Source organism: Epargyreus clarus, unplaced genomic scaffold (assembly GCF_041222505.1).
Source record: "Epargyreus clarus isolate Ecla_fem2 unplaced genomic scaffold, WU_Ecla_fem_2.2 ptg000003l, whole genome shotgun sequence".
Classification (NCBI taxonomy): domain Eukaryota; kingdom Metazoa; phylum Arthropoda; class Insecta; order Lepidoptera; family Hesperiidae; genus Epargyreus; species Epargyreus clarus.
Genome location: NW_027332211.1, coordinates 8,579,214 through 8,596,154, shown reverse-complemented (window position 1 = coordinate 8,596,154; position 16,941 = coordinate 8,579,214). Strand labels below are relative to the sequence as shown.

Here is a 16,941-nt window from a genome sequence, read left to right as displayed (position 1 = left end):
GAACCGTCAATTCAACAAACTATTCGCGCCTTTCCTCTAAACATTTTGCATATAACTAGTATAGAGAAGAAAACCCGATAGGAATGCTTTGTACTAAACGATTCTGTGCCAACAAGTATCCATATGTGATATTCCAAATATCAATACGATACGTTTTTCTATAACTAAACATCTAGCGAAGCGTTAAAGTTAAGGTTAATGTCGCTCAAAAAAGTTTCTATAAAGAATCTGCTTTGAATATAATATTTGGATTTGATTGAAATAAACATAATATTAAGAATTAAATAAGTATAAAAATGTCTATATATTAAAATTGCAATATCTATATTATGTCTTTTAAATCGTATTCAAACCCTTACATCCGATTGTTCGATAAATTATTCGATTTCGATCGACTGACACCTGCGTCCATCACTAAATGAAGGTATCAAAAACCGAAAGAACCGGCTACGTTCTTCTTTGTACCACGTCTATAGTTAAATTACTTGTCTCTTTCTATCACGTTGGAACCCATATAGACCGAAAGAGTGCAAATGTTAATCAGCTTGTCAAGTTGTCCTTCCTCGAAGGTGATTTTAGCATGGCAGACGGCAGTTTTCATTTGATATATCGTATCAAGCAAAGACAGATACGAATATAGTTTCTACACATAGCTTATATTGGCAAACACAGCCAAGTCTGGTTTTGCTTGAATCGTCATTAATAATTTATTTTAATTAATACATACTATTACATACATCATAGATTATTATTATTATATACATGTTATAGACAGGCAACTCTACGCATTTTCGTCCCCCCTAAAGCGCCCCTATTGGCCTGCCCCAGAACTACTCGTGGGTTTATATAAATACCTATAGATACCTATTATATATATTCATTATTCATTTTATTCATTATATATATTAAAATTAGGTATATTATAAGTTATATCTTGAAAACATGAACTATAAATGACTGTGTTCCAAAGATTCACACTTACATTATACTTTTTTTCTTTCTTTACTTTGATACAAGAACAAAACTACATTTACATTCTTAACAAAATTTCAGAAAGATACAAACATTTGTAACAATGTGAATCTTTGAATCACGCTCCTTTACAGTTGATGTTAAAGATATAACTTACGTGGGATGTATCAAATATGTACAGTTGTCGCAATGATGTCTCTCTGAAGTGCAAAAACAACTTTTCAAATCAGAAACGATTTAAGAAGTTCCGGCCATTTGACAACAGACACATTATTTTGACAGTTAACTGTCACTCCGCCGCCATTTTAATTTGAAGCTTTCGGGGCGAGTCGTTACGTGGCGCTAGTATCTGCACAAAGAGTCATTTTGTATGGAAGTGTGCTGTGTGCCCCCCCTGACACCTGACAATGCCTGACATACATTTACATACTATATAGTCGTGTATCTACCGTAAGCCGCAAGAGTTGTTCGAATTCAAATACCTATTATATGACCATTGACTCTATAATAATTTATTACTTGTAGTTTTGTCGTTCTCAGTACTGCCTAAAACTTAACTGTGAAAATTCTATCAGAAAATTAGAGACATAAAGTAATAAACGTCAAGAGATCGTGGTTGCGGCGGCAGCGGTGCAGCAATCGTCATGACTATGGAGGTAAAACATTATTTTCATTTCACAGAATTTCAATTTGCAAGTATATTTCGGACAATGTGGATAACGTTAAATAACTTTATCAATTATTATTCTACAGATTGAAATCTTAAGCATTGCTGGTTCGAAACCTTTGGGAAGAATACAGTTGAACGAAGACGCTACCGTAAAAAATGTTAAGGATAAAATATATCAGAATATAAAAAAATCCCTTTATCCTGATAGGCAGGCTATCAAGTTGGAACTAAAGGGGAAGGCTTTAAAAGATGAGGACTCTTTGAAATCCTTATCTATTGAAAATGGGTCTAAGTTATACTTGCAAGATCTTGGACCACAAGTGTCTTGGAAAAATGTATTTTTGGCCGAATATGCTGGTCCTCTGTTCGTGTACCTGTGGGTGTACCAGAGACCATGGATTTTGTATGGCGAGACAACATCTTCCCCAGGAACTGTAACGACGTAAGTAGCCTGAAGTTTAAAAATAAAACAAGTATGAGATAACTATGTTTACATTTCATATTGTGGTTAATGGTAAATATGTTTTACATATGCATACTTCCTTATTTAGTGTTGTAATTATGTAGAAATATCCTTCTGATAAAATGTAAATTCTTACAACTTATATTTGCAATATGATCTTATTTAAATAACTAATATGTATGTAATGTATTAAATGAACGGACAGAAAATATACTTGTAGTACAAAGAAAATACATACATTTCCTTTCGAACATTCAACATAGTTCATACTGTACTTTGCCACTTCACACTGTGAATTATCAATGATACAGTTAGATTGTAATTAAAAAAAAATTAAAACATGAAGATTAAAAATTCTTGTGTTTATATTGCAGTGTAGCAGCAGTGTGTTGGTCTATTCACTACGCTAAGCGGATTCTCGAGACATTATTTGTCCATCGCTTCTCGCATGGAACCATGCCGCTACGCAACCTCTTCAAGAACTGCACATACTACTGGCTGTTTGCGCTGTACATTGCGTACCATGTGAACCATCCTCTGTATACAGCTCCTTGTAATATGTGCCTGTATGTAGGAGTTGCCGGTTTTACTGTAAGTATCATATTATAATTATAATATTTCAATTGAATGATAAGGTAGGTATTTCAATTGCAAAATACATACTTTTCTCCACATTATAATAAAGGAAGGTTTGCTGTTTTATTAGTATGCATTATTCTTCTACTATATAGCAATTATTGCTATATAACAGAATATATTAGTAGTAGTAGTAAATATATTGGTATTTTTTTTGCTCTTTGGTAACTAGTAAAATGTGGATACATGATTATTGACATTGAAAGAATGTAATTGTAAGATTAACACATAAGTTGTTTTAACTTAAAAAATGATTGTATCGTACCAAACTATTCAAGGTTGTATATTTTTTTATATTCTTGTAAACCTTGTTTTTAACAAGTTTTCTTGTTTTGGTACGTAATTAACTTTCAAAACCTTTACATTGTGCAATATGTATTTATTTATAAAGTGAACTGCTTACCTGTTTAAGTTTTATATATAAACTAGCTGACCCAGCAAATTTTGTACCACCTCATAATCTATTTATAAAATATATTTCATATTTACTTACCTTTTAAACCTTCCCTGGACTTCCACAAATTGTTCTAAACTAAAATCAGCCAAATCCAGCCGTTCTTGAGTTTTAGTGAGACTAATGAACAGCAATTGATTTTTATATATACAGATTATAATTAAATAATTTTGCTACTCATATTGTATATAATATTAAGATCATTTATGAGTATTTCTCTTTTCTAGGTTTGTGAATTGGGTAATCTTAGCATTCATATCTTGCTGAAGAACCTGCGACCACCTGGCACTAAAGTGAGACGCATTCCGGTGCCCAATGGGAACCCCTTCACTACTCTCTTCAACTATGTCTCTTGTCCCAACTATACCTATGAATTTGGCTCTTGGTTGTTCTTCACCATTATGACCAAGTGTGCTCCAGGTAAGATGTTTAGATATTTTGGAAATTCAGGATGTTTACACTTATGTCTCCTTACGCAACAACATATTTCCCTTTCGACATTTAAAGTATCATACACAAAATAAAATTTAAATACACACATTACATTTTAATTAAAATAATGCAGTGATTTACAAAAATTTGGTACTTAATACACTTACAAAACATCCACTTGCCGTGACTCGTGTGGCATTGAATACATTATCATTATTTATCATTTAAAATGTAAAGTGGTCTTTGATTCATGTAATTTTATATCGACTGGACACTAAAATCAGGGCATCATTAATTATAGTTTTTCTTTAATGACTACATCGTGATTTGTGAGATGTATCATAATGAATAAGTTAACAATTGCATTAAAGACATTGAAAGGTGGTGCTTATTTGGTTGGCCTGGGGAGCTCCCCATTGCCACACCTATTTCAAATGTAATGGGGTTCTGCTATCTGGTGAAAGAGTGTGGATACCGGTTGACATACATATGAGGCAACTTTACTCTTCAAAAGTTGCAATGCATCTGTGACTGGCGTCATTTTTCAAACCTGTTCCATATGAAACTGGTTACAGATGATTGTTATAGTTGACATGTCCTTTGATGAATATATCAAAAATATTTAATATTATCTTTTCAGCTGGAATATTTGCTATTGTGGGAATGTACCAGATGTCGCTCTGGGCACTCGGGAAACACCGCAACTACAAGAAGGAATTCCCAGACTACCCGAAAGGACGTAAAGCTATTCTTCCATTCATTCTATAAATTGATCATCCATTTTTACTGAAGCAATACTCTAATGCATTAGGACAATTATCAAGCAGTAGTCAAGCATGCATACCAATAAGAGGGCATTTCTGCAAGTAATGTTTTGTTGCATTTACTTCTGAAATTGTATATGGTATGAAATAATATGAAAATAATTACTATGGACTTATTCTATGCATTGTCACTAATATTATTATTAAAATATGATTGAAATATATTTATATTTTTTGCATATGGACGCGCCATTATCAGGAAAGCAAGCTTAAGAATGAATTACTGATATTGATAATGAATAATTAATTTCTTTTAGTTTTTCTGTGTAAGCGATTATATTTATTGAAAAGAATTCTATTAATTCATTGTTATGTAAAACTTTTATTTTTGTTGTTTATATTAATTGACTTAAATGTATGTATAGGTGAGGGTATTGTATGTATGGTAGACACTGGTTTTCTTTATGGGTTGCATTTATTATAGTAGTGTTTAAATTGTTATATTACTATGGGTGTAAATGTATAATTTATAATGGATTAGATTATTTTATATGATTTTGTTGTATTATTTACTTTCACAACTTCAAAATTCCTTTGGCGCAAATTTATATTTTTTAAGGTGGTAGAGTATTATTTCTGCCTAATAACAGCAGTGCTTAACGCTGCTATGTTCTGGTTTGAAGTGTGTGGTAAGGGAGACATTCTTATCCATAGCAGTTTAAGTGGCTGCCGCTGTTATTTTGGCAACTGAAGATGGCGTTAACCACCCTTCAACGCGCTTACAAAATAATCGATAAAGGTACCGTTGTATTAAATCGTTACACGTTACCTAACGCTAAACGTTTCTTATGAGATAGTTACTAATGGGAGGTTGTCAGTCTTAGCTATAATGAAACTGAACGAAACAAATAGATTTTCAACGAATACAAAAATAATAATAATATTGGTACAATTCCCAGAAACTGCATAAATTTTAACATTATACACGCTCATTTTGAATGTCCGTAAAATTCTAAAATCATACACAATAAAATTATTATGTTAGCAAACAGAACTTTATTTTCAATTTTAACAAGTTTAAAAACTAAGTACTTGATTAATCTTCTTCACAACGAACCTTTTCAAGTAAGCGCTCGTTTTCTTCCTTCAACGCTACAATTATTTCTTCTCGTTCCTATGAAATGATAAATAATTTTATTTCAGTTGAACCACTATATCTAATTGAAATCTGGAATGGAAAATATTCAGAATGCTTCTGAATACATCCCATTTTAGGTTTTACAATACATATGGATACAATCTAAAATAAATCTACAATATGTTCAACACAAAAAAATCTTTCTTCAAACACATGGATGCCAGCAGGCCCGGCATCCATGTTTTTGAAGAAATGGCATTTATTATAATGTTTTAAATAACATTATATTATAATGAATAAATATTATAAATCCAGGGAGCATTTGACCACCTGAGAATCCGCCCGGGCAAAGAGGATATCTTTGAGACCCAAATTTCCTGCCCACCGCCCGTATTGCCCGACATTGCCCCCCGACATTGCCGCAATATATATCCGCCCGAGGGGTAAGACGTCCCAGATATAGATAGACCGAAACTATACCGGTACTCCTACCTTTTAAAATATTTTAAGGTGTTTCTGTTTAGTCTACACTTCTACAGTAGCCCCACGTAATTGTTTACCGTAATCAATGCTCAATCTATCCAGGTATTGCCTACCAAAAGTCTAAATTGGGCAATTACTAGCATGAAGTAATTATCAAATGTTGGGATGTTGTGATCTTTAGTAGGAAAACATTGGATAGATTAATGATTAATTAGGAACGTTAGTCAACAGTACAGGAATTCATTTCGAGAGATGACTATACCTCAATCTTCTGTTTGAAAGACTCCTCCAATTTCTCTCTGTCCTCAGTAACGTGCTTAAGTTTAGCGCGCGCAGTAGCCGGGGGTATGTATCGTGCCGAGAGTCCAAGGATCGACTCCAGTTGGAAGCAACGAGTTCGGGTCGATTTTAACTCAGTGCGTAAACTGTTTATCTCTGAGAGGAGCGTGCAATTTTCCTAAGGATATAAATATAAAAATACGTTATATGCGAGGCATAAAACAACATAAAATGTTACACATTATAAAATACATTGTATCTTAACTTTAGCCTTCATTAAGACGTAAACATATTTATTTTACACTGACTATAAAAAATATACAATTAACGTACAGCATTATCACTTAATTTTCTTATGTATTTGTTAAATTTGTTTATTTTTTAAAGAATTATTTGTTATAAGTAATGGTCTAAGATCCGAAGCTAAATCGAACTGGACCGAGCTGATAATAGAATGAAACTCATTTTATAATGAAATTAGTACACTGGGTAATACATTAAAAATGGGTTTGCTAAAAAAATCCTGGACAGGATAATTTTAATTATTTTTTGAAAAATTAAAATTTAATTGAAAATTAAATTTTGCAACATCAAGATAATAAGAAAATTCTATTCTGAGTGAATGTTAAAAACATACAGAATGTGCAGGCTTTGGGTTGCCTATTATTTACGTGGACGAACTACTGGGTTGTCAGGTATAAACAGGTATTTCGCTGGCAACTACTTTCACTCATGATGATAATAGATAAAATTTTATATCAGTAGAAGCGCTGTTTTATTGTGAACACGTTGATATAGGGTTGTCAGCAAAATGAAAATTAATTTTTCAAAAAATAATTAAAATTATCCTGTCCAGGATTTTTTTAGCAAACCCATTTTTAATGTATTACCCAATGTACTAATTTCGTTATAAAATGAGTTTCATTCTATTATCAGCTCGGTGCAGTTCGACTTAGCTTCGGATCTTCTACTATAAGGAAATATTTACATCATGATTTAATACATCAAAAAATGTGTACAAGAAAAAAGTGCGTGTATGTCAGCATGTACGCATGTTAGAAGTTATATTTTTTGGCGTTAAGTTTTATAATTAGTAAACTATACCTTATAAATTGGATAGACATGTTAGTTATGAAAACGAAAAATCCGACTGAAGAAGTGAATCCATTCCAAAACAAATTGGTTCCTACATGATATCGTATCGTATCATATCTATAATAAATAATAATTAAATATCATTATCGTAAGGTGACGCTTATATATTTTCCCTCTTACGTATAGCACGCCTAAAACATTACGTATAACTTCAATAAAACTACATTGACCAAAAACTTGAAGGTGGTAGAACCCTTTGTGGTTCGACTCCTACACTCGCTCGTGTTTGCACCACCGCCACACCTATTTCTACCTAATACCTAATTTCTACCTAACAGCAGTGTTAGGCGCTGCTGTATTTCGGTTTGAAGGGTGTGGTAAGGGAGACAGACTTTTCCGAGGCGTTCCAGCTTAGTCCTCAGGGGTAACGGCGCATCTGTGGCCGATCTCAGGTAGGAATATCTAATCCTATCTGGGGTTGATTACAGATGTCCATGGGCGGCAGTAGCCACTTACCATCAGGTAGACTGCATGCTCGTCTGCTACTCTTATATTATAAAAAAAAAACTTGTTTGTGACATACATCCATAATTTTTCCGATGTCACTCTTCGAACCACCAAGAGACTTCTCAAGTTGCATTTTGAGAGCGGCGACCTGCTTCTCAAGATGATCTCGTTGACGATTGAACTCGCGGATTGCCTCGTCTTCGGCCATCCGACTGCGAACGAAATCTATGTCTTCCACATACTTGTGGAATAGTGCCTGAAAATATAATTTAAAAGCGATTTTGGGAAATATATTCTTTGTCGCGTTTTAACAACATCTAACCTGAATATGATACAAAACAGAATACAAAAATATATTTATAGTAAAATACTATTACTATAACTCAACTAATTTACCTTCACGCTAAGTTTCAATTTAGTCGGATCTTGAAAGTCAGCGGTCATATTGTGTAAATCTATTTTTATTTTCTTTAAAGTATTTTTCAACGTTAAATTTCGATCGGCCTCAGTTAAGAAATCCTTTTTGGCAGACGAAAGTTTTTCATTCAGCTGATTGATTTTAAGTTCTGTAAAATGTGTATCAATTTTTCTATGAGTATGTTTACGTGACTAGTATTAAACAAATTATGTAATATCAATGTAGATCTTACTCAGACAATGTAGGTAGGTATGTCATACATTTTATCCTATACCTACCTAAGATAAACCCACAACTTTAAATACAACTTTAAATAATAGTTGTTCTATTAAACAGGGTATTTATTTAACATGTTTTAAAGATTGTCTGCTAAAAATCTGTTTTAGTATCTATAACATACCCATAACTACAGTGTTAATCTAAGTTACCGAATTTGTGTTATTTGGTATTTAAAAATATGTGTATTGTGCATCTATGTACGTAAATTAACATGCTTACATAATTAATAAATTGCTAAATCAAAATACTAGTTCCACTAAAATATTTAAATAAAATATAGAAATTTCTCAACATGAGTGGGCAAAACTTAAAATACAAAAGCAAATTAATCTTAATATGCGATAACAAGGTAATAAAAAAATTACAACTGATGACTCAAAATATTGATTACCGCGAAAATCTTTTTGCTTAAGAAGAGTTTCTAGAGACTCTTCCAGCTCAAGGGTACGTAACTTTTTCTCTTTAATATCACGTTCTAAAGGCTCTATCTGTTTGTGAGAAAACGAAATTATTTTAACTTTAAACGTGCAGCTGTAACTTTTTTGTATCTAAATGTACAATACCTACTACTAATTTTCGAAGATTGGTATTTTTTTTTCATACCTAGATCATGTTTAACATTAAGAAGTTTCAATTCCTCATTTTCCATGTCTTCAATTTGTATTTTGAACTCTTGTATAATACGCTCCTTGGGCTCAATCTAAGCATTAAATTACAACGTAATGCCTATTCTATGATTCATGATAGAATCACAATATATTCACATGTAGGTAATAATATTTTCTAGGTATCAAAGTTTAGTTTTAAAGATGGTAAGCGGATAATTATTCCACATAAGCAACGCATATACGATTGAATGTTGGTCAGTAAAGTTTATATGAATTTCATATTCGCCTTCTACTTATAAAGCACCTCAAAAATACTTTTTGAATGAAGTCACTATGTTACAAATAATATACAAATATTTCAGACGCTACCTGATTTTTTAGCTCCGTTATTTTAAAATTTAATACAAATTTATATTTTTCTAACTCTTGTTTCTTCCTTTTTAATTCGTATATTCTTTTCTCCTTATCTTGAATGGTGCCATCTCTCTCAGTTATTTCTTTTTTCAAATCGGCTACATCTCTATCCAATGTAGAAATCACCTTTTGAAATTGTTTGTGTTCAGCTGAAAGTAATAATCTGAGTGTTGTGAAGGACGTTTGATGCTATGTTATCTGCAATTATGAACGCTGATAACAACATAATTGTATACCTTTTAGTTGGGACACTTGATGCTTAAATTCGTCGATTTCTTTATTTGCACTGATCAGTTTTTTCTTCATAAGGCCAGTTTCTCCTTTCAATCTCACGTTGGCGTCTTTTTCTTCCTTAAGTTGAACTTCGTATGCTGTCCTTATCTCTATGATTTCACGATCGGCATCTTCTTCTATTGAAGATTTTATTGTTTCATGTTCCCTTTTCTCCATATCGGCTTGCTCTTGCAACTGTTAACAAATATTCTTGCTTAAATAAGTTTGGCTATTAGTTTATTTTGAGATTTATTTAAATATTACATTACTTCTTGTAAAAGAAGATCTTTCTCTTCCAGCCTTGCTTCAAACGTGCTATTCATTTCCCTCAGTGCCTGGCGTTTGCTTTCTGCTAGATCTTCTAATCGCTGTTCGTAATCTTTCCTCATTCGTGCTGTCTTGTCTTCCAGACTCTACAAGTTAAAATCATTTTGAGTGTGTAATGTACCTATGTATAATCAAATGGTCACTTCCTTTCGTTATAATTGAAGATACATAAGATCCTACCTGATATCTGTCGTATTCACTAATAAGACGAATATTGAAGTCAGCTTCTAAGGCCTGTAAAGTTTTCTCGTGCCCCGATCGTAGTTTTGCTATGTCTTGTTGAATCATACCAATTTCGTGAGTATGTTCGTTTTCCATTTGCTGGAGAAAGACAAAGAATAAAACATTTAAAAAGCATAATGCCCTATTTAGTATGCTGTCGCGTCTACATATATTAAAATATGATTATAATACACTTACCTCGTTTTTCTCTTTAAGTTCTTCAATGGCGGCACAGTATCCTTCATGCACTTCTTTCAATTTTTCTGCTTGTGTGGCCTCAGCTTGACGGAGTTGATAGGTATGTTCTGTTTCCAATTCACTCATTCTGGTACTCAATAACTGTTAAAGAGATAATATTATAAACAATACACATGTGTGGTAAGTATCATATATAAAAAAAACATCCTTTCGAATAACTTACGTTTATGCTATTTATTTTCTCTTGTAAGTCTTTCTTGCTTATCAGTATTTCTTTTGAATATGCAAAATCCTTATCTAAAGCAATGGCTCTTCCTTCTGAATTTGTTAGTCTCCAGAGACAAATCGAAGCATCTTCCGCTACCGATACTAATGTCTGATCATCATAGGCTAATGCTATACTTGTTACATTTTTATTATGCATATGGAATTCGTTAAATATAGCTTTATCGAGGAGGGGTAGTTGAACTGCAGTAACTCCTCCTTCACCCCCTGTTATAAAGAGCATCATATCTGATCGAGATAAAATAATAGTGTCAAGAGCACATCCAATCAAACCCAAGTTCCTTCTTATAGTGTTTGCGCCAATCTCTTTAATTTCACCGTCAGTTCCAACAGCGTACGTCGTTTTGCCTGTACTATTTAAGATTTCTCGATCAGTTTAACTTAAATATAGTCATCAAATTTCAAAATGAGATATTAATTTACCTGTTCACAGCACAAGCCCGAAACTGATTAGTCTTTAATATCACTTCACCGATTCTTTGTCCCGTAGACATACTCCACTCGTACACTGCCCCTTCCGTGCCACAGGACACTAAGGTTAAGTCATTAGCCGACCACGCTAAACATGTGACCTAAAATGATACGTGGGCGTTAGCACTCGCTTATTATTTCAATGAATAAGCAGCAATCATCTTGGTCTAATGGAACCATTAGGAGTGAGGAAAAATTATTTAGACACTGAGCTAAATACGGGTAATGTCAGTAATTTAATTTGCTGACCTTTCCATTGTGACCCTTCAAATTAAAGACGTTCTGGAAGGACACCGACGAGAAGACTTGGATCACTTGACAGTTAACAGCGGCGAAAAGGTGTCCGTTGGTGCTGAATTTAGCTTGTTTGCAATTACGAATGGGAAATTCGCGCATCACTTCAAAGTCATCAATTAAAACCACCATGAAGCGCAGTTTGTCCGAAAACCCCACTATTGCGAATAGTCCTTTAAGAATAAACAAACACTTATTATATCGTCAGAAGTCCATTACTTCTCCGCTAGGAGGTGTCTCTTTTCATAATGATTTAGAATTTATTAAGATTGATAGACGTGTTCAAATTAACTCCTTGAAAACATTGCGGAAGTTTGTCACATACCTAGGTATGTAGGTTTCCTCGCGATAATTTCCTTTTGCTATCAACGATTTGCTTCCCGTATAGGTATAGATGCTCATAAAATAGTTATAGATACATTTCAATATGTACCTAAGTATAAGCATTGTGTTTAGGTATATACAATACATATTGCAGTACTCAAGAACTCTACATGAACTCTATCAAAACTTGCATTTACATTGTAATGTAACAAAAAAGCAGCAATAAATAAACGAGTTAAAATTTTAAATTCATTAGGATTTTTTTGTGCCCAGGCGAATAGGTGGAAAATTGGGCTGACCCTCAGCGGAGAGGGAGGAGTAAAAATGCATCCAAGCACTTACAGGCCGCGACGGCCGGTGCCTGCGTCGTGTGGGGCTTGTGAAAGGACCTCCTGAAGGGAGAAATTCATTAGGAATAGGAAGTACCCTTTTGTACCTATCCAATTCCAGGCCTTGTAACAAGACAAATAATTGATAAAATTAATTACCAGTTGGATGTAAGGAAACGCAGTGAATTTCTTCTTGATACAGTTTTATCATCTCTACGTCATCTGTCATGTAATTCCAAATTCGAATACTTTTGTCTTGTTCGCCGGAAGTCATGAATATTGGCTTCCACGCACACATAGACATGGAGTTTATACGACCATAGTGCATTGCTGGACCAAGCTCTACAAATGCTATTTCAGGATTCTGTCGAAAAATATTCCATTAAATTTGTAAACTACTATAACCATATTTTTAATACTATTTTTTAAGCATTTTAAGCGTTTTTCATTAACGAGTCTACATAGGTACATTTTATGCAACCTTCATAAAAATATTTGTCTAGGTATATCTTATTTTCTAAAACTACATATTACCTTGGTTTGTTTATATGCGCTACTTAGTTATTTGTTAAAAATACGGCACTGTCAGCATCACATTTAATCAAAGCACCAAACTAACAATCTAATGATAATTCAGCTGATAGACATTTTACCAAGATCAAGTGAATTCTCTCTTCAAAGGTAGTTGTAGTTCAAAGCCAAGTGTAGAACCAAATTAAAACGCCTTGTAATCTTCATAAAGACACAATAATAGAAATAATTCAAAAACGACAGTACTTCGTCTACTAAACTTACCATTAATCTGTTTCCTTACATGTTTGAACATAATAAACTGTACCTGCAACATGTGCTGACCGAACAACTTGACGTTATAGAGTTGCTTCCTAAACGTAGTAATGAGAAGGGTTTCCTGATTAGGATCTATTGTGATGTGCTGAATCGCATCTAGTGGCGACCACGTCGGATTTTCTCGTGTATGTCTAAAAAACAAATGGATTTTTAATGTCTATTATCTACCTCGAAAGATAAGAATATATCTGGGGGATATAATTAACAATCCAGATAATAATTGGCTTACTTGTAAGACTTTTTAGAAATGCGAAACAAATTTCTTTTTCTCCAATGATGAGGGGTCTCTTTTTCAAACATATGCACATAACCTGGGCCACACGCAAACGCAAATCCTGTAAAAATGTTCATAATTATGAAATAATCTTGTAGGGAGTATGAATATTCGATAAAAGTTTACTTATATATTGCTTATTATAAAGTATGAAAATGGATGCACTTAAGGTATATATTGATAATGTCAATCGTTGATTAATAAAACCCAATTAAATGCTTATAATTGAAAGTGGCAATATTTACTAAATGCATGCTATAAATTTAAGATGGATTTGATTTACAGTAAGTAAATTATAGTCAAGTGTAAGGACATATAAAATGGGAGCAATAATGAATCCGTCAAACCTTTTGGAAAATTAATAAAACACGTTACAGGATGACTCTCGGAATCAATCGTGCCGTGGTCGCTGGAAGTCTCCTGCTTGCTGGAAACACTTCCCTTGTCACCCTCCTCAGCCCTATAAATCATCAATACGAGTAGGTATAAGTAATATACTTTATCTCAGATATTTCTCCATCATTCCTTTCATAAAATACAGGTACCTCAACATTATGAGGTTGTGTTCCGTCTTACACCAAAACTTGTTTTTAAAATATGAGTGTAGAATTTCTATCTTTTAGTGAATGTTACATCAACATCTGATACAACAACCCGCACAGGAACAAATAACTTTTTTATGATTGTATCACGCAAATAGACATACCTACAGAAGTACAGACTTAGGTACTGGTTAAATTAGTAAATATAAGTAGGTTTTTAAAATTTACAGAAATTCTATAAAATATAACCTTGTAACGTTAAAACTTAGCATAAAATCAAAGGTCAATTTAATTGTGTTGCATTGAAGCCACAAAACGGAATGAAGGTGGACGCGCGTATGCAAATAATCTCATTTGTGTAATAGGTACCTATTTATTTTTCAGTTACTGGGCTAGCATTTATGGATATACAAAATCGTAGTAAGAGATAAAGTAAAGCAACTAATTCTGTGTTAGTAAATAAAATAACACCACAAATAGTAAGACAGGCAATCATTTGTACCGAAATTAGTTAAGTTAAAATAGACCATATTATTTAATAAGTTGGATCATTACAACTCAAACTTAGTGACTCAAAACCTATCATCTAAATAAAAATATACTCAATAAATAAAAAAAATAATACTTTACGAAATCAATGTTAAACTTATCAAATTCAATGCACAAAAAGGAATAATAAATTTTATTGCAGTAATACTCACTCGGCTTCGACTTTTTTAAGCGACATTTCCATGACCTCCACAGCTTTGAATATGCAGTTCTGACGCAGCTCCCCGTTCTCTACCATCATGATGATTCCATTGTCTGTCCCGAACATAATACGGTCCGGAGTCAACCACATACAACTAGTTATGTTGATCTGGGGAAGACAATGGCCGGTAACGTAAACACTATCAAAACTACTAACATTTTACTAACTGTCATTATTCAATTGTATCTGTGGGAGTTTAACTGTGGGTAATTTATAAACATAAATTATAATTTAAAGTATTAATATAGCGTCCCTACCTTGTGAGTATTTACTAAGTGTATTTTCATGTTTCATAATATTTTTTCTTATCAAGCTGTTATTACTAGCATATAGGTAAATATGGTACTGTTTATTTCCAATTATGATTTCTAATAGAAAAGCAACAATAGGAAACTGTGCATACTTTTCTCACCTGCATTTCTGATATATCTAATGAAAGAAATATCTAATGTCTAATATATGGTTTAGTTACATAAATACATAAGTAGGTAAGTTGAAATATTTTTGCTAAGCGTTCAAATTTTAAAGCATTTAAAATAACAAATTGTGTAATACGTACGTTTTCAGCCTTACACCAACCCCACTGTCGCCAAACTGTTTCAGAGACATTCATGATGCGAAAAGTGTACGGGCCAGTAATTACTACGAGAGTAGCGTCAGACGGATTACATTGTACCTGTGAAAAATTACTTGTACAAATTTTAAGGTACCCACACACTTAACAATCAATGGTAATATCGACCATTCAACATCCATCGACAGTTGTTATTACACCACTATGCCATCGATCGAACAAATCGATCTTCGTAGAGATATACTCCAATATACATCACCACTGGCCAAAAATCTTAGTGTTATGTCGACTTTCAGGCGAAATAGATAGTCTGTAATTAGTAATTATTTTTGCAATTATATTTCAACCCAGAGCATAGACTCAACCATCGACCGGTGATTTTTAATCGAAGTATTAGACGAAGTTTAATCATCGATCAATAGTTTATCGACGTTTTATCGGTTGATATCCGTCGAATAGCTATTCACACCGATCGATTCTTGCGTGGACATCCTTATTAATAAAAATAAAATTCATTACAATAATGGTGCTTACGCTTTCAACAATTCCTTGGCCACTCGGATTCTGTGCTTTGGCATGGCTTTCCACTTTACCTTTGTCCCAATTGTAATAATAGAGGTACCAATCTGGTTCCCCTGTAATCGCCACAAGATATTTGGAATCGAAAGTAAACTGAACACACGCAAACTCCCTGGCAGTTGAGTTCTCGAATGGGACCGTCAATATCTTCCGTCTTTTGTACGTAGTTAGGTCGTATATTGTTATTACAGGCTTTTGACCCTCGTCGGCAATCTCATTTAACGCCAGCCATCGTCTAGAAGACAAACACGTTATGCCAAGGTTAGTAAGAACGCACACGCATTCTTAAGCGCGATAACTTTAATAAGATTAGAAAATGCAATAAATTACGCAAGATTCGCACCTGTTGGGCGCAAGTACGAGTGATTTAATCGGCTTATGTTTATCTTGAAGCCTGATGAACTTCTGCTTTTTCTGAAGATGATTGTGAATTACAATCACTCCGCCCGCCGGATAAATAATATCGGAGTCAGTCAAGTAATGAGCATTATATCTGTAAAACAAGAGTGTATATCTTTAAGTATTAGACTCTACCAAGATTGTTTATTAAAACAATTTTTATTTACTTGTTGCTGTTTTCTTAAATATTTCTAGAGGCTAAATAAATAAAATATGAAGCTAACGAGTAGCTAACGAGCATGGTGCCTCTGATGGTATGCGTCCATTGCTGCCCATGCATATGAAGTCGGCCTCCGATAGCCCTAAGGGCTAAATTGGACTACTGGAGTCGAATAACAAAGGGACGACTGCTACCTTTCCACCTTTCACAGGTGAATTCAATGGAGCAATTTAAAGTTATATATTTTTTAATATACTTAATTTTTTTGAAATATACAATATATCAGAACGAAAGTACTTACTGTATGTCCGTCCGTAAACCATAAAATATACGCGCAGATATATTCGGAGGTGTATTAATTGCCATGATCTTTTAGATTCTAGTAAAACATTCGTATATAATAATAAAATTCAAAATATTTTATGTGAACACTCGCGTTTCGAAGTGCTATTATTCGTTTGACTGTTGTCATGGATAC

At 33.4% G+C, this 16,941-nt stretch overlaps 2 protein-coding genes across 4 annotated transcripts; one reads left to right on the top strand and one right to left on the bottom strand.

Annotated features, from left to right (window-relative positions):
• The first annotated feature begins 1,388 nt into the window (after positions 1-1,388).
• On the top strand, positions 1,389-4,946 carry Sc2 (trans-2,3-enoyl-CoA reductase Sc2). The gene is made up of 5 exons (XM_073086995.1): positions 1,389-1,628; positions 1,726-2,084; positions 2,480-2,696; positions 3,423-3,615; positions 4,268-4,946. Exons 1-5 carry the CDS (start codon positions 1,617-1,619, stop codon positions 4,393-4,395), a joined length of 909 nt encoding a protein of 302 aa, XP_072943096.1. The 5' UTR covers positions 1,389-1,616; the 3' UTR covers positions 4,396-4,946.
• A 480-nt stretch (positions 4,947-5,426) lies between these two features.
• Positions 5,427-16,941, bottom strand: tous (testes of unusual size). 3 transcript variants are annotated; one of them, XM_073086975.1, is made up of 22 exons: positions 16,765-16,941; positions 16,248-16,397; positions 15,860-16,139; positions 15,311-15,427; positions 14,702-14,859; positions 13,806-13,918; positions 13,414-13,519; positions 13,174-13,315; positions 12,495-12,699; positions 11,638-11,855; positions 11,341-11,489; positions 10,856-11,270; positions 10,633-10,773; positions 10,393-10,533; positions 10,155-10,298; positions 9,849-10,080; positions 9,568-9,761; positions 9,194-9,290; positions 8,290-8,459; positions 7,970-8,149; positions 6,275-6,469; positions 5,427-5,565 (listed from the first exon to the last, which is right to left on the bottom strand). In XM_073086975.1, the coding sequence occupies exons 1-22, from the start codon at positions 16,827-16,829 to the stop codon at positions 5,488-5,490; spliced, it is 3,690 nt and encodes a 1,229-aa protein (XP_072943076.1). In that variant the 5' UTR covers positions 16,830-16,941; the 3' UTR covers positions 5,427-5,487. The 3 variants fall into 3 exon arrangements, with proteins under 3 accessions (XP_072943076.1, XP_072943065.1, XP_072943084.1); XM_073086964.1 differs by lacking the exon at positions 9,194-9,290 and adding an exon at positions 8,982-9,078; XM_073086983.1 differs by lacking the exons at positions 5,427-5,565; positions 6,275-6,469; positions 7,970-8,149; positions 9,194-9,290 and having other exon boundaries at positions 8,296-8,459; positions 16,765-16,940.